This window comes from Ahaetulla prasina, chromosome 5, assembly GCF_028640845.1.
Source record: "Ahaetulla prasina isolate Xishuangbanna chromosome 5, ASM2864084v1, whole genome shotgun sequence".
In the NCBI taxonomy this organism is placed as follows: domain Eukaryota; kingdom Metazoa; phylum Chordata; class Lepidosauria; order Squamata; family Colubridae; genus Ahaetulla; species Ahaetulla prasina.
In genome coordinates this window covers 38401559-38419994 of record NC_080543.1, presented here as the reverse complement: position 1 = coordinate 38419994, position 18436 = coordinate 38401559, and the positions used below count along the sequence as shown (strand labels likewise).

At 34.1% G+C, this 18436-nt stretch overlaps 1 protein-coding gene across 1 annotated transcript in view; it reads right to left on the bottom strand.

The window, feature by feature from the left end:
* Positions 1–849: 849 nt before the first annotated feature.
* Positions 850–18436, bottom strand: part of NECTIN3 (nectin cell adhesion molecule 3) — a 51645-nt gene continuing 34058 nt past the window's right edge. The window contains exons 5-6 of the mRNA XM_058186108.1: positions 14932–15083; positions 850–4730 (exon numbers count right to left, since the gene is read on the bottom strand). Of these exons, the coding sequence (XP_058042091.1) occupies positions 4138–4730; positions 14932–15083 (745 nt within the window). The 3' untranslated portion in view covers positions 850–4137. The remainder of the gene's footprint in view (positions 4731–14931; positions 15084–18436) is intronic.

The following is an 18436-nucleotide window of genomic DNA, read 5'->3' as shown; positions in this document are numbered from 1 at the left end:
ATGGAAAGCTGAGTCAACCTTGAGCCTGGTGGGATTTGAACTGCCAAACTGCAGGCAGTCAGCATAAGTAGTCTGCAGTACTACTCTAACCACTGCGCCACTGAGGCTCTCAGTGGTACAGTAATTCATTTTGGTAACAAAGTTTGGTGTTGTACTAACTGTAAATATGGATTAACTTTACAGTAATGAATCCAAATAGGCAAATGATAAAACATATTTTAAAAATATAAATACCGTATTTTTTGGACTATAAGATGCACTGGAGTATAACCTTAGTTTTTGGGGAGGAAAATAAGAAAAAGGCTGATTGGGGGTGGATAGGCCTCCTGAAATACCCTCAATCAGCTGTTCCCAGAGGTGAACTTTAGCAACAGGTTTATTGGTTGTGAGCTCTGCGCCTTGCTTTTTTTCTAGCCTCTGAAACCTCCGGTTTTTTTCAGCCTCTCAAACGGAGGTTTCAGAGGCTTTGTTCAGCCTCTGAAACCTCTGTTTCAGAGGCTGGGTGGGGCTACAATCGGACTATAAGACGCACCCAGATTTTCATCCTTTTTGCGGTGAAAGGTGCGTCTTATACTCTGAAAAATATGGTAGGTAAGTATTAAAATCAGAGCCTAAGTAATGTATTAGAAAGCCTTACATTTACTAAATGAATACACATAATTCTGAAATCAATATTTCAGTATTTGCTCTAATTTTGGATTACTGAAATAGCATATTGTATTAAGAATTATATAGGCAACATTCCAGTAATCTAGTATTTTCAAATTTCAATAAATCAATATCATTTCTAAAGATTTGTTTTTGAAAGATCAAAAACAAATCTTTAGAAATGATGTTGATTTATTGAAATTTGAAAATTATATGAGCATATGCAGAATGGATTTCCTCTGTTAAGCTATCCAAACTGATAAATGAACATCTAATGACAATTTTACTACAGATGCTGAACAGAGATCAGACTGTTTAAACCTATTTGAATAGGATAGTTATGTGCGAGCCTCAAGTTCAGCACTTTTGATGAACTGGAATATGTGAAATAAATAACTACAGGATTGATCATTAAGATTCAATTGACAAATTATATAATTCTATCTATGAATTTTTATGTTTTGTAGATAGTTTCTATTGAATATAAACTGGCAGTTTTGTGTGTTCTTTAAAGTGAAGCTACTAGTGGCACTAACTTAATAAAGCATTCTGAACAAGTTACCAATTTACTAAACCATAGGTAATATGCAGGTTTTGTAACAGTCCACTTCCTATTTTTTCTTCAAAAACAATTGGCACTTTTGTTTCAAATCTAGGAAGAAACTAAATGAGAATGCCATTATATAAATTCACAGAGGATAAATTTAACAACGGCTATTTTTCTATCATGATACTTCTAAAGCACATTTCAACAATTACTGTTGGACAATACAAACAGGAAAAAGCTATTATGCTTATGTCCTGCTGGTGGATGTCTGCTTGTCTATATAGTCCAACTACAGAACTTGCTTTCTTATGTGCTTGCAGATTATTATTAAAATTTTACCCACAGCTAACTTTCTTACACATTTTCCTCTTCAATTAAAATAGTACTAATTAAATTAAATCAATTTAATCAATTTAATTTAATCAATTAAAATTGTACTAAGAATTTTTAACTGTATTTAAAAAAAACTTGTCCTATGCAACTTAGTGTAAACTAGGTAAAATTCAACTATTTGTTTCCAGAATTGTTTAATAACTGCTTCATAACAGCCATATTTAATTTATGCCAAAATACTTGAAACTATTTTTCTATATTATTCTATAATTTTCCATCCTACTGCACTTGCTGTGTATAGATGTTTTATTTTATATGCATTTCAATCATTTATGCATATGACCTACATTCAAGAAGTTAATTTAACAAAAGATTTATTTGACACAACTATTCATACTTACAATAAATTTCTCTATTTACACCAAACATACATTAAGAAACACTGCAACATTGAACACTGTAAACCTAATATGAATCTGTTCATATTCAACTGTAAAACTCTTGATAAATTTAACAAATTATAATAAAAAAACAGAATATTGGGTACTTTTAGATTTTTGTGTTACAAAACAGCATTTAGAGGGCATACAGAGCATATTACAATGGAGATGTTCCTAGGACCACAAGCTATGTTCAAATCCAAAACAAGAAAAAAAAATTCTTTAAAACAAAATCCAAAAACCAAATTACTGCCTCCTCCAACCAAACAGTTTTGAATCCACTGTTAGCTTAAGCATCTGACCAAAGACTAACTTTGATTAAAAACAAGTTATTCAGTTAGATGATAAATCAGATCACAAAAAACTCACTTGAGTTCACAGGAAATATGGTATAATAATTTAACTTCGAAAAACACTGAAAAGAGATTTTAGTCAAATAAAATGTGAACACTTGAATTATCAATGTGAGAGAGATATGTAGAGAATTAGTTTAATGAATAACTACTAAGCTGCAGTCACGTTTTTAAAGACACAGCAACCAAATCACAGTATACTGTCAAAACTGCACCCTTATAGATACTATAATTGCTGAAAAGCTCTACAATACTGTGGATTTTTTTGTAATGTGTTCATAATACTCCAGGTATATATTGGAAAACAGTTGCTAAGCAGTGCTATTTTTTCAAATAATCATGCTATCAAATTCAACTAATATTTTAAAGTTACTTCAACTTCTTTAAACACACTCACCTTTTCAGTTTTATAGTTAACGAAAAGAAAAATTCCACTGATTTCAATGGATTTTGCTTCTAAGCACATATGCTCACAACTTTTTATTCTTATTGGTTGCACTGTATTATCCTCTGTACAATGAACTACATTCTAAATCTATTGATAGAATTTTTAAAACAGCAGTTACTCTTTTTCAACAGAGATCATACATCCCTTTTGTTATATATATTTGCTCCTCCCATCTATTCAGTTCCTTAGGTTAACAGTAAGCTTCCGCAACATTTCTTCTGAAACAACATACATTTCCCCAAATGTCTCACAGGAAATACTCTATTAGGAAAGATTTCTCTTTAAGCAATATTTTTTGTTTTTGTTGCCTTTTCATTCTTTTTTCAAATTATCCAAGATTGCAGCTTACCATACACATAAAGTTACTCTTGCTTCTAAAGTGGCCCCTGCTCTGTAAGAACTCTTTATATAGCCCATATATGTCTCGAAACACCACCAAATTCTGTGACAAGTCAAATGTTTATTTCTTAAAATGCACCTTCATTGAATATAGAAGGTGCATGTGAGTTTCAATGCATTTATAGGTTTGTGCTTAACAAATATTCTGTAGAATGGTTAGGGAAACTTAGTTTTTCCTGAACAATAATTAAAGAAAACCGTTTGATTGAAACAATATATAATAAACCTTATGAAAAGGATTGTTCTGGAAATTTAACTAAAAGATTTGAATTCTCATATTCCAGTGCTTGGAAATAAGATGCAGTGTAAAAAAATATAATTTTCCTGTTACATTGCAATTTCTGTTCATCGAAATGTCCATTGCAGCAGGTTCAGTGCAACAAGTCGTCTGTAAAAGGTACAGTATCTAATTATGGCAAGGCTCAAAAATGTAGAGGTATTACATTCTGTGCAGAAAACCTAACAATAAAGCTTTGAAAAAACTGTGCCATCAGATTATTTCATATCATAAGTCATTTCTGTAAACAAAATGTGCCTTAGATCAGCTCTGATTCCGAATCACCATCATGTTCCCATTAAGTAGAACTATAGTTCAGAAAGTTCTATCAAGGTAATTTTTATCATAAATTTACAATAACAAGACAGCTGTTTCAACTCAAACTTTTTATAAGAATTTCATTTTTTAAATGTAGCAGGTTGTTCTCATCTTGTGCTATATGCCAAATAGAGCACTATATTAGAATTCATTTTTATGAAAGACAGTAGTACAGCATTGGGGGGAAAAATCATAAAGCAGCTTCAGTACACTTAAATGAGGTTTTTACATTTCATTTGTCAAGTTAGAATATAAAAAGCTTGAAAATCAACTTGGAAAAGCTTATTCCTCAAGAAAAAGTATAAACAATCTGAAAGTGATCAGCTAACGAAGGAACTTTATATATAGTCAAGACACGAAAGTGGATGTTACCGTTACACATACCACTCCTTCCGAGATATTACAGAGCCATCTACATGTGAAACTAAGTCATCTTCATTTTCATCATAACATTCATCACCCAAGTATTTCATTCCCAGAGTTCCACTCTCATAGTAATCCATTGGTCTTTCATACCTGTCCTGGTATCTGTTAATAGTATCTACTTTGTTCCAGTCTGTTTTTTCAGTTTCTCCCATGTAGTCTTTAGTTAAGAGACTGTTCACAGGATGTTTTATTTCTTTTTTCACACTGTCAGGGTAAGAATCCACATCCTCAACCTGCAGGGTATCTATCTGGGACTCCTTTTGCATATCTGATGGTGGAATGTAGTTCTTAGCGAAGTAGTCACCACGGAACGTCCTCCTTCTCCTATACCAGACAGCTCCAACCAGGACACATACAAGTATCAGGAAAAGAGCCCCGCCCACTGCACTACCGATGATGGTGCCCCAATTGTCTTCCTGTATTTCTGGCCATGATGATGTTGGAAAAAGCTTTAGTTTTGGTTGAGTTGCTAAACCTGTGTTGCCATCAGTTGAAGGAAGCCATGGAATCGTGAATGGTGAAGTGGTAGTAGTGGGAGGATCTAATGAAAGAGCAAAGAGATACACAAGACAGAAAAGGCAGAAAATGTCAATGCAAACTATTTTAAGTTAAGAGCTGATAAGAAAGCACAGTTGATGAGTAAGAAAGTGTACTTTAACATAGTTTTTCATTCTTCATTTTATTGTAAAACTGTTTACCATTGGTTGAAAATACAATTATGTACAGCTTCTGGATAATATATATAGTATTAAAATAATTTAATAAGGCAATGCTTCCATGTTGTTTTGAAGCAAACATGGAACAATTCCATCAGCTGAGAAGTTAGTCAATTCCTTATTATCCTAGTCAGAGTTCAAAATAAATTAATGAAAGCCCTCATGGATTATATATTCCTTAGAAAATATTAAAGAATGAAAAACTAAAAAAAATGCATGCTCAGTTAGCTAAACATAATTTAAAACTTGCCTCCAAAATATAGTATGATTTATAGTTAGGATTTAGAAATCAGTGCATTAATGGTTGGTTGGTTGTTCATTGCAATGCTTCCGATATTCTTGGTGTCTTCTTAAATAGTTAATCAAACACAAAAATTAAAACTAAACCTTAGAAATAATTCTAAAATCAAAATCATTTTTAAATTTTATATGAAATGTGTGGAATATCTACCTGACATAAAACAAAGACTTTTCTTCTATTATGGGAATGTTGTTTTAAGTCTAAGAAATACATATAAACAATGTGGAGTATCAGCATTGCTCACGTTTATCAGGGACTAATTATGAAACTGAATGCATTTAAATTGAAGTATTGGAATTCTTTGCTATATATAGATGGTATGTTAAAAGCTGACGATACAAACTAGAAAGCTATGCATACAGTCATGGCCGAAAGTGTTGGCACCCCAGAAATTTTTCTAGAAAATCAAGTATTTCTTACAGAAAAGTATTGCATTAACACGTTTTGCTATACACATGTTTATTCCCTTTGTGTGTATTGGAACAAAACAAAAAAAAGCAGTGGGAAAAAAGCAAATTGGACATAATGTCACACAAAACTCCAAAAATGGGCTGGACAAAATTATTGGCACCATTTCAAAAGTGTGGATAAATAAGATGGTTTCAAGCATGTGATGCTCCTTTAAACTCACCTGGGGCAAGTAACAGGTGTGGGAATATAAAGATTACACCTGAAAGCAGATAAAAAGGAGAGAAGTTCACTTAGTCTTTGCTTTGTGTGTTTCTGTGTGTGCCACACTAACCATGGACAACAGAAAGAGGAGAAGAGAACTGTCTGAGAACTTGAGAACCACAATTGTGGAAAAATATCAACAATCTCAAGGTTACAAGTCCATCTCCAGAGATCTAGATTTGCCTTTGTCCACAGTGGCAACATTATCAAGAAGTTTGCAACCCATGGCACTGTAACTAATCTCCCCGGGCGTGGACGGAAGAGAAAAATTGATGAAAGGTTGCAACGCAGGATAGTCCGGATGGTGGATAAGCAGCCCCAAACAAGTTCCAAAGAAATTCAAGCTGTCCTGCAGGCTCAGGGAGCATCAGTGTCAGCGCGAACTATCCATCGACATTTAAATGAAATGAAACGCTATGGCAGGAGACCCAGGAGGACCCCACTGCTGACACAGAGACATAAAAAAGCAAGACTACAGTTTGCCAAAATGTACTTGAGTAAGCCAAAATCCTTCTGGGAAAATGTCTTGTGGACAGATGAGACCAAGATAAGAGCTTTTTGGTAAAGCACATCATTCTACTGTTTATCAAAAACGGAAAGAGGCCTACAAAGAAAAGAACACAATATCTACAGTGAAATATGGTGGAGGTTCAATGATGTTTTGGGGTTGTTTTGCTGCCTCTGGCACTGGGTGCCTTGACTGTGTGCAAGGCATCATGAAATCTGAGGATTACCAAAGGATTTTGGGTCGCACTGTAGAGCCCAGTGTCAGAAAGCTGGGCTTGCGTCCGAGATCTTGGGTCTTCCAGCAGGACAGTGACCCCAAACATACGTTAAAAAGCACCCAGAAATGGATGGCAACAAAGCGCTGGAGAGGTCTGAAGTGGCCAGCAATGAGTCCAGATCTAAATCCCATTGAACACCTGTGGAGAGATCTTAAAATTGCTGTTGGGAAAAGGCGCCCTTCCAATAAAAGAGACCTGGAGCAGTTTGCAAAGGAAGAGTGGTCCAAAATTCCGGGTGAGAGGTATAAGAAGCTTATTGATGGTTACAGGAAGCTACTGATTTCAGTTATTTTTTCCAAAGGGTGTGCAAACAAATATTAAGTTAAGGGTGCCAATAATTTTGTCCAGCCCATTTTTGGAGTTTTGTGTGACATTATGTCCAATTTGCTTTTTTCCCTGCCTTTTTTTTTGTTTTGTTCCAATACACACAAAGGGAATAAACATGTATATAGCAAAACATGTGTTAATGCAATACTTTTCTGTGAGAAATACTTGATTTTTTGGAAAAATTTCTGGGGTGCCAACCCTTTCGGTCATGACTGTATGAAGCAATAGCTCTGTTCTAATGCTATATGACAGAAGTATTTTACTTTTATTAGTCTATGACATTATCAATGTATCTAGAAAAATGGGTTAAAAATATGCTAAACATGGCAGCAAATTTTGGATCTCTAGTATTTATTAACAATTATGATTCATGTAAAACAAATTATACTTATTATGGAAAGCATCTTGAAGAAAATGCAAGTGTTAAAAAAAGATGATGGTCGTTTTAGAGTTTTTTTAAAAAATAGTTTTCTGAGCAGCAGGATATTATTAACTGTAGAAAGCTATTAGTAAGTGTTAAGAATAATGTTTAAACTACATTCAAAGATATCATTAGCAATGTAGCAAGACAAAATCTAAGCTCAATGTAAGAAACTAAGGTATTTTAATTATTGGGATGATTATAACTGAAATTAACATATACTGAATATTTCAATTAATCTAATTCATTGTTTCATTTCATTGAACAGCCTATAGAGCTTATTTTTGTAATGCCTTGCTATCAAGTTAAAAAATTCACAGTTAAGTTAAAAATACATTGTTAAAAATTACTGTTAAGTCTACACCATATGTAATTTAATCATCCTCATTATATAATTTGTTAAATTAATTATGCCCATATTAAACTTATTAAATGAAAAATAAAACAGATGAACAAAGATACTACAGAGATAAATGAATGGATCTACAACATGTTTAGTTTTAAAAAATAAATGAAAACCACTGATCCCCATCACCACCTTACAACTGAAAAACAAGCAAAACTCAGACCCTAACCTTCTGCAGTTTCTTCAAACAAATCTCAAAAGTTGTCTCCTTTTAAAAAAAGTGATAAACATGATAATGATCTTATGAAAATGTTTTATTAATCACATAGTTCATCATTCCTAACAGTCTTTAAACAACCAAAAAGATACCTTTGTACATGCATGTAGTGTATATATAGTACAAATGTAGGCTAAATGGAATTCACTATATTAATGGAGCAAGGAGATGGAAAAACTAAGTTATAACAGTCAGGACATGGCCAGGATTGACTGCAGAACTGATCATGTTTCAACCAGAAATCCACCAATTTTAAAGAAGGAGTATATCAAATGGTTTCAAAGTTCTGTTCTCACTGATGGTCAGTTAAGGATCAATATGAAAAGAGGTGGCCAAAAAGCAAGAAGTAAGATAGATGAAGAAGAGTGGAAATTGCCACAAAGAGAAGTCAAAGCTAAGTAAGAAAAAGAACTCAGGAAGCAACAAAGCAAAACATTTCAGAGTGTTGTTAGAAAAAAATAAGGAAAAAATGGCAATAACATTTGTAAAAACATTGATTATTGGGGGAAAAACTAGAAAAATAAGAATTTTCTTCCAGAGTGATTGCAAGATTAGGAGGACGTTTCCAGCTTCTAATTGCTTTGTTAAAGGATGCCGATGGACAGATAGTAACTGATTCAAAAAGGAACAAAGATAGCAGTCTACTGAAAATTCTATATAGTAGAGATGTCAACATTAAAGATAAGTTAGAAGGTATTCCCTACTTATATGATCTTCTAGTAGAACATGAGGTTAGATAGTATTATCAAGTTGAAAGAGGTGAAAATTGATGGAAAACCTACAAAATTACAGCAAATAACACAAGAAGAATCTATAGTTTCAAAGCATATTAAGTCAGCAAATCTGAAGAATGACAGTGTCTAACAGCCTGAAAGACATCAGTCTACATACTAATCAAAGGGAATTTAAGAATGCATGCAAACTATCACATAATACCCTTAATTTTATAGACTAGCAAAATAAGGTTAACCAATGCAAATTAGAGCCCTACATGGAAATAGAGTGGCCAGAAATTTAGGGTGGGTTTTAAAAAGACTAAGGAACATGAGACTAGATTGCTGATGGACAGCAGATAAGATAACATCAAAGAATACAAAAAAGAAGTGAAATACATGCTTCATTGATTATAGAAAGGCCTTTAATTGTGTGAATCATGTCAAGTGTGAAATGTCCTTAGTAAAATGGAATCAAGAAGCAAGACAAAAGTAGTACTGATACTTTTGAATTTTGGAGAAAACTAATACCAAAAGCAAGAGAGTATAGTGAATAGCCAAGGAAACAAACACCCAGATTTTAAAACAAAATTCCCACTCAAGGTAAAATAATTAGGTTCAAATTATATTTTGTACACATTATAAAGAGACCCTCCCACTGAGAACTTTTTATTGCTAGGAAATAGAAAAAGAAGTCCAGCAATAGGATGGACTTGGTTACAGTGATAATGAGCGTGTTTTTGGGAAAAGCCAGGTTGGGGAGTCATAATTCTGGAGAATGTCTATTTATGTGGTTACCTCTTTTGAAGATCGTTCTATATGACCAGTAAGATTAACCCTGGTCAGACAGTACATAATCAATCAATCAATCAATTAGGGCAGTGTTGGCTAAACTTTTTGCCATTTCGTGCCAGGATGGGGGGGGGAGGTTTGTGTGTGCGCGTGCCCACATCTATAATTCTATGTGCCCTGCGCATGTGCGTGCAACCCCCTTCCCTCCCCCTCTCCTGGCACATGATGGCCTGGTAGGCCCGTTTTTCTTTCTCACCTGGCTCCAGATCCTCTCTATGCATTTGGGGAGGGCAAAAACAGCCTTCCCTACCCCTTCGCAGGCCCTCCGGAGGCCCAAATGACCCGTTTTCCAACTTCCAGTTGGACAGGAAGTGACTTTTTTGCTGTCCCCAGCCTCCAGAGCCTCTCTAGGAATCTCTGGAGGCTGGGGACAGCAAAAAAGTCACTTCCTGTCCAACAAGATGTTCCGAAACGGGCCATTTTGGGCCTCCAGAGGCCTGGGGAGGCTGTTTTCACCCTCCCTAGATGCATAGAGAGGATCTGAAGCCAGGTGAGAAAGAAAAACGGGCCTTCCCCACCCACCACAGGCCCTCCGGAGGCAGGAAACAGCCTGTTTCCCTACTTCTGATGGGCCCTGAAGGCACAAATATCAGTTGGCTGGTGTGCGCATTGGAGCTGAGCTGGCGTGCCCACTGATATGGCTACCTGTGCCACCTGTGGCACGCATGCTATAGGTTCACCATCACGGAATTAGGACATTAATAATTTAATTTACAAAGCCATGAATACCCTCATATTTTAACAGAAGCCATAGCAATTCCCGTATGTAAAATATATTATGGATAACTGTGATAGAAAAAAAATAAGGGAATGGGACAAAAAAGAAAATAACCTATGAAAAGGTCTTAAAGAAAACTGACTTCAGAAACAAGTTCTAAAAGGGCAATTTATAAGTAACAAAAAGACACTCTTGAACTCCTTAAAACATTTATTTGTTACACACTTTTATGATCTACTGTATCATATAAGTATCAAGAACTATTCTTATTTGTCAAGTATGCCTATTGTACCATTTTAAAAGCAACAAAGAGTCATGAGGAGAATAAAGGAAGATTTTTTTTTTTGCTTTTTGTCCTTTAGTCTTTCAAATTGCTTTCTTTTCTAAGGAGTCACCACAATACATTATTCATCTATTGGGGTCATAATTCTGTTGCCTTCATTTAGCCTCTAATAGAAACTGATAAGAAACAATGGCTAGCTATCCAGTCTTTCACATCTGCCTTATAGTTCAAAATATTTAAATATTTAAAAGGCAGAAGTGTTAAACAATGGGGAAGGAGGTTACTGGACTTTTCTGGATTCTATTTGTATGATGAGGACTAAAGATAAACTGCTACGATGCAACAGGAACAAAGCAGGACCGAGGGAGAGGTTTACAAAGAAGTTTAACACGTGGAAAGGATTACAACTTTTAGAAAATATTTATGAGAAAAAACCCAAAAAATGTGCCAGAATCCCCAAAGCCCAAGAAGCAATATTTCCCCTCTCCTGCTCCCTTCCCACCACCACCAATCAGTGACCCTCTTAGTAAAAGCATTGAGAGAAACTGCTTGAATAAGGGAGGAAATGAAACAGAAAAGAATCTCTAAACAGCTCTAGTTAAAGCTGTGTAAAACTACTATATGTTGGTAGCTTAAGTCACTTTATCTATTGAAAATACACACAAGTTATTTACTTAAAAACACCACAAAAATATCCACTGAAATTTAGAAAGCTAGGGGCCAGGTTACCTAATGAACAATCTTCATTCAGTTACATCAACCCAGGCAGTGAAGACATGTGGTGGACCTATCAGCTAAATAATTCCAACTAGTGGGGTCCAGGAAGAGAGGTTTCTCAGCCATTGCTCCTGCCCTGTGGAACATACTCCCTCCAGAAGTGAGGTAGGCCCCCAATCTTCTGGTCTTCAGTAAAGGCATAAAAACATGACAGATAAGCACACAGCTGTCAGGTTGATCCCCCATCTTTTAATCATTTCTTAACATCCATTGCCTTTTTAAAATTTTATATACTCTTTTAAATTTTACACTTTTAATATTTTATTGTATACTTCCCAGAGTTCTTCTGTGAGAAAGATAGGCAACTGTTAAATATGCCCAATTAATAAATATGTAAATAAATAGTGTGTATTTATGAAAAGGGGCTCTGAACAGGATTCATATTTAGGCATAAAACAGAGGTAAGATTATGCAAATAATTTCTTAAATCTAAGATTAAAAAAAGAGAAGAATGCTTGCTTAGTAGACAAATGGGTGGCATGCAAATTCAATAAAGCAAATAAATAAATGGGGACAATAACAACACACCTAGAGCATGCAAATACTCCTTTTCAAAATCTTTCTTCCTTGAGACTAGCTAGCCTATCTAGGATACTTCATTATCATGCACTTCTGCACTTCAGACTTCTGCTTAAGAATTGAATTCTCCCCCTTTCCATTCTGGGAATACTACAAATCTATTTCAGAGAACCCTCTAATTTACAAGACCAGATTGGAAACGCAAAGGATATGGTGAGAATTAAAATGCTTCATAGGTGAAACAGTAAATATTTCCATTCTTTAAAATCTGTATTTAATATCCTATTATTATACACTGAACTTAACTATCTAAGGATGGGTAACATACCCCAAAATCAGAATGTCATAAGTGCCACCCAAATTGAATTAATAAATAAATAAGATTCTAATCTGGGAGCATTTCCCATTAAAGTTAAGAATAACCAGTAAACTAGAAAAAAAAATCATGTTCACTTTTTATATGTAACATTTCTTTGTTATCACTATCCCATAAAAATGATTTTTTAAAAATAATTGATTTAATTGCCAGAATTCTTAAATGATAAACAGATCAGGAACTGAAACAAACATTTTAAAAACAACGTTGAAATAATTTCACACAATTAATTTATTTGGGTACAAGTGTTCTGCTCAATTTTTTAAAAAATATTTGTGCTGCACACAATTAAATTTCAATTAAATTGAAACACTGATTTTATTATAGATCTGTAAGAACATGTGTTAAAAAATTTAACTAAAAACCTTAATAGAAATCTTAACACTAATTAAATTTACAGTTATACAATTATTTCTTCATTATTTCAGGAATTACCTATGAAGATATGTATCCTTCCCTCCAAATAAATTTCCAGAAGAGATTCAGAAGGACATCAAAATATACAATATAAAAATAGCAGCAAACAGTCAAGACAAAAATATCATATAAAAATTAAGTAGTTAAAAGGTCACAAGAATAGATCTACTGATTAGGTCAACAGTTGCCTTTAAACCAAGAAGCAGAACACAGTCATTATAATCAGAACTGTTTAACAGTGAAATGTCATCAAGATAATCTAATTTCAAATTAATATAGAGGGCTAAGAGAAAGGGGGGAAATCCCTTCCCATTCACTGTAAATAAGCTGTCATTTTCTAAATTTAAATTCATGTATTGTAGTTTTTTTTAAGGTACAGAAAAAGTAGCCTTGCATTATTTTTATTTCTCACTTCTTTGTGAAAGAATGCTTGCTGACTTTGCAGCTAGTATCACAGAATGATTTTCTCTATTGATACTTTCTACTCTTTTATCTAATGTATTATCTCCATCTTTTAAATACTAAGGACCTTTCCAAGCATGGAACTGGATTCGATCATTATATCATGCATTAAGGATGCTTCTGGCTTTCAACATTCAACAGATGTGAAAGCCTTATTTTCATCATCCTAGCAGAGGGGATTCTTTTAAAAGAGCAACGTGGATTAGGCATCTAGGGAAAGATTTCTTTGATTCCTTATTATTGCTATGTAAAGAGTGGAACTACAACCCAATTATGTTTTGATGGGATCATTTGCTACATAATATTTTTAAGTCTGGCTTAGTAGTAATGAGTCTCTTTTTTGATTTAATGGAAAATGATGTTAAATTGCTTCAGTCTGGTGACATATAAAACCCAGGGAAACTCACCCACTCCTACTTTTTATTTGTATTTTGAAATAGTCTATAATTCTTTCTCTGGTCTCATGTTTTTCTTATGTCTCACTGGGAAATAGAATAGATGCTGATCTGAACAAACAGGATTCCTGTCAGAGGAACAACTACTAGGTAAAAAATGCTAACATGGTTCAAGATTTTAAAGAATATTATTGAGCAATATCCAGACTTTATGGATGAAAATTCAGCACATAATTTTTCTTCATTTAACTTCCAGCTCATGCACAAATTCACTAAATAACATTCTAGATAAGCTGAAAACTGATGGCAGGAACCATGCTGTTTTCATGAGACATATATCTTACCTACCTGGAATCTAAAATAAATCATTTACTTGAAGTTTTAGCACAGGTTCAAAATATTTTGCATATAGCATCTTGTCATATTTTTATAATGCAGTAAAACAGATCAACTGTATTATCTCTTTAAATATGTAAAATATTTTGTTTTCATATGTGAAAAATCCTGCATGTTTGGAAGTTGAAAGTCCTCTTTTTAGTGAAAAAGGTAATTATTGTTTTGAGCATAGAATAAATCAGTTTGAACCTAAAATGCTTCCATAATATTTGAAATAACCCATTTCATGCTCACGCTAATTTTCCACACCCAAATATCTCTGTATTTACTTAAGTAGTGAGGCTGAAACTGAAAGAGAGACTGGCGTGTTAGTAATTGAAACAAAGAGAGAATTAACTCTTGGTACTAATATTTCCCATTTCATATTTCAAGTAGCCTACACTAGTTTTCTACTCAAGAGTATACACACTATTTGTGATCTGCTTCTTGTACCAGTACTGTAATGATAATTATGCCATTTTTTTCACCGTTGTGACACCATATATATAAACATACTTTTAAAATCACAATTAGGGTAAAGTAAACCCGAAGTCACCCAAGAAGAACAAGAGTTCTTGGCATTTAATTTCATTTAATGTATAAATAATTTGGAAGTTTTGTTTTTCAAACCAATATATAAAATGTTAAGCAATTATCTATGATACAATTTATTATTTATTTGCATTGTTTATCTGCTACTTCCTATAAAACATTTTAACAAAAAATAATAGTGATTTAGCGAGGCAATAAAATATAGGACAAATCATTAAGCATATTTTAAATAAAAGTTCTGAAAAGAAATTTGTTTTTGCCTTTGAACAGGAAGGGCTTAGGTAAAAAAACCCAGGTCTTAAGCAGGTAAGTAAATTATGCAGTAGAGACCATATCTTGAAAAATGGTTTTAAAAAACAACTATATTAGACAATACTCTGATATAACATTTAAGAAAAAAATAAAATGTAAGAGAAAAGAAGGAGGGAAAATAACCAAAGGGGAGGGGGAAAACTTACCTAATATGTAAATAGTCTTTTGATCACTTTTTTGACCAAGTGAATTGGCCACTTTACAAATGTATGTTCCAGTATAATTGTAAGACAAAGGACTGTTGAAATGCAAAGTATTGTTGGAAGGCTGTAATCCCTCAGGCCAATGTCCATCCAGCCTGAATTGTAAAATATTTAGAGCAATATGAGCATTTTGCAAATAATATTTCATTTGGAATACTGATTGTTCTCATTTTCCAGACAGAAATATTTTCACTTTCATGAAACCAATGATTATAACCATTGAATTTTATGCTACTAACAAAAGAATTCAACAGAATCATTAGTTTGTCATGAAATAATACAGGACAAGCAAGTTCTATTTACAAAGGTGTCTAATCACTTCCAGAAGTGTTATCTAGAGTATATAATGGGTAAATAGTATCAATTGAACACCAAAAGGTATACAAAAACAATGTGTAAAACCTTGTTAATGGAAATCAAGCTACATATTTTAAAAAGCATCTTTATGGCTAGCTATTTACAGCATTCATATTCTGAAATCTGTTCCTTAGCATATATAGGTTATGCATGTATATGCTAAATTATCTAAATGATAGGAAAACATATAACAAATATTGAAAAAAGAAGAAAACATGCTTGCAAGTCTTTCCTAGAAATCTGACATAATTTGGAGCAAGGGGCAGTCATGGTTAGGTGGCCTTTTGCACAATTGTGTGCCAGTTGCATCCATTCCTGGACCCAGGAGCCCTGCTTGCAATGTGTTTTTATTTTTATTTATTTATTTATTTTATTTATTTTGTCACAACAATATATATAAGTGTCATACAAAAAAATTATATATAAACATATATATGAGTAAATATTAGGAGATATAAGCATATATATATAGGAAGAAAAAACAACAACAATATGACAGGAACGGTAGGCACGTTTGTGCTCTTATGCACGCCCGTTATGGTCCTCTTAGGAAAGGGGTGAGGTCAATTGTATAAAGTTTTTGGTTAAAGTTTTTAGGATTATGGGAAGAGACCACAGAGTCAGGTAAAGTGTTCCAAGCACTTATGATTTTGTTACAGAAGTCGTATTTTCTGCAATCTAGATTAAAGCAGTTAAATTTAAATCTATTGGTTACTCTTGTATTATTGCAATTAAAGCTGAAGTAGTCTTTAAAAGAAGGACATTACAATAGATGATTCTGTGAGTTAAACTTAGGTCTTGTCGAAGGCAACCGAGTTCCAAGTTTTCTAAGCCTAGGATTTCAAGTCTGGTGAGATAAGGTATTTTGTTGTTTTCAGAGGAATGGAGAACTCTTCTTGTAAAATATTTCTGGACACGTTCAATTGTATTGATGTCAGAGATGTGGTGAGGGTTCCAAACAGGAGAGCTGTATTCTAGAATTGGTCTAGCAAATGTTTTATATGCTCTGGTTAGTAGTGTAGTGTTTTTGGAAAAGAAGCTACGCAAGATTAGGTTAACAACTCTTAGAGCCTTTTTTGCTATGTAGTTGCAGTGGGCTTTGGCACTTAGATCATTTGACATGAAAACTCCAAGGTCTTTAATGGGATGGGGGTCATCTGTAAGGTAATGTCCATCAAGTATGTACTTAGTGTTTGGGTTCTTTTTCCAATAAGTAAGACTGAGCATTTGCTGGTTGAGATTTGAGTTGCCAATTTTAGACCAAGCGGTTAAATGATCAAGGTCTTTTTGAATGATAGATGTATTGTCTGTGGTGTTAAATAGTTTGACATCGTCAGCAAAGAGAACACAATTACTTGAGATATGGTCACAAAGATCATTAATGTATAGTATGAAGAGTGTTGGTCCAAGAACGCTGCCTTGAGGAACGCCACTCTTGACAGGAACAGGATTTGATAGAGCATTGCCAATTTTGACCACTTGTTGTCTGTTAGACAGAAAAGCAGATATCCATTTGTGAAGGGGTCCTGAAATGCCATAGGATTTTAGTTTTAGGAGAAGTTTATCGTGTACTACTGAGTCAAAAGCTTTGCAGAAGTCTATGTAGATTGCATCTATTGTTTTGCCTTGATCAAGATTTGTAGTCCATATGTAAGTTGTAAGTTGCATGATAATTTTTTCCTGAAACCAAATTGTTTATTGGAGATTAGGTTGTTAGTTTCTAAGTATGAGGTAATGGATTGGTTGTTGATTGATTCCATGACTTTGCAGGTGACGCAGCACAGAGAGATTGGTCTGTAATTTTCGACTAAGCTAGGGTCTCCTTTTTTGAAGATTGGGATGACTGTGGCTAGTGACCAAAGTTTGGGAAGGGAACTGGTAGTGAAGGCTTTATCAAAGATTATGCTTAGGGGTTCTGCTATATTAATGGAAAGTTTTTTTAAGACGTATGCACATAGACCATCGGGTCGAATAGATAGCGATGGTTTCAAGTTATGAAGAGCTTTTCCAACATTATCTTCTGTGAAATTTATATGAGTTAAGTCATCATACTCATTGCTGGTATGTTTGTGGAATGTCGGATATGTGTCATCACTGTTAACAAAAACTGAGCCAAAGAAAATGTTGAAGAGGTTTGCTTTTACTGTTTCGTCAATGCATTCTTTGCTGTTAGAATCTTTTAGTGGAGGGATGGGTCTTGAGTCTTTTAGTTTATTGTTAACAAAATTATAAAAGGCGCGATTGGAATTTGTGCGCAGAAGGTCCTCTTCTTGCTTGGTGTGGTAATTTGTGCATTCAGTTTTTATTTGGTTGCATATATTTCTGTAGCGGTTTTTGAAATTTGCTCCATAGCCTTTTGTTTCTTTTCCAGAGGGATTTTTTTTTGATTGAAGCTTTTTTATTGATATGGGTAGTTTGCTTTTCCTGATCATGGTGGTCGTTTGTGGTACATATACTTTAATGACTATTGATTTCAAGTAGGAAAACTCTATAGTGGCCTTCAGGGGTTATACAGGTTGCGAACAGATTTTGCCAGTCCAGAAATGAAAGTTCGTTGTTTATAAGGTCGTAGTTGATCCATCACTGTTTTTATATTCTGGTCCATCTCTGGAGACAGCAATTATTTCATTTGGGAAGATGGCTGATGAGTTATAATTTCCAATGAAGTTGTGGATCTTATTGGTATCAGGCTTATTGATATCAGTGTTACCAATGTGGGCCCTCAATGGCAGACCTTTTCTGTTGTGGTGCCCAGATTATAGAACCTCCCTCAAGATCTGCTATGGCAGCAAAGCTGGGGATCCCAGGGGATAGGCAAACTTGTAATGGGCTCTGATATTAACTTATTAACTTGTTTAATTCTGCTTTTATAGTTCCTAAATTTTTCTAAAAGATAGACAGATACATAGATTAGATAGATAGATTAGATAGACAGACAGACAGACTCACTCACTCACTCCTTGGCTAATATCTGTATATAGAACTTAATAGACACAAAGATGCTTAAGCCAGGTTTGAATGGACCTATGGAGTTACTTTGGTTCTAAACTGACACTGTCATTAATTTTAAAATGGCAGGCAACCTGACACA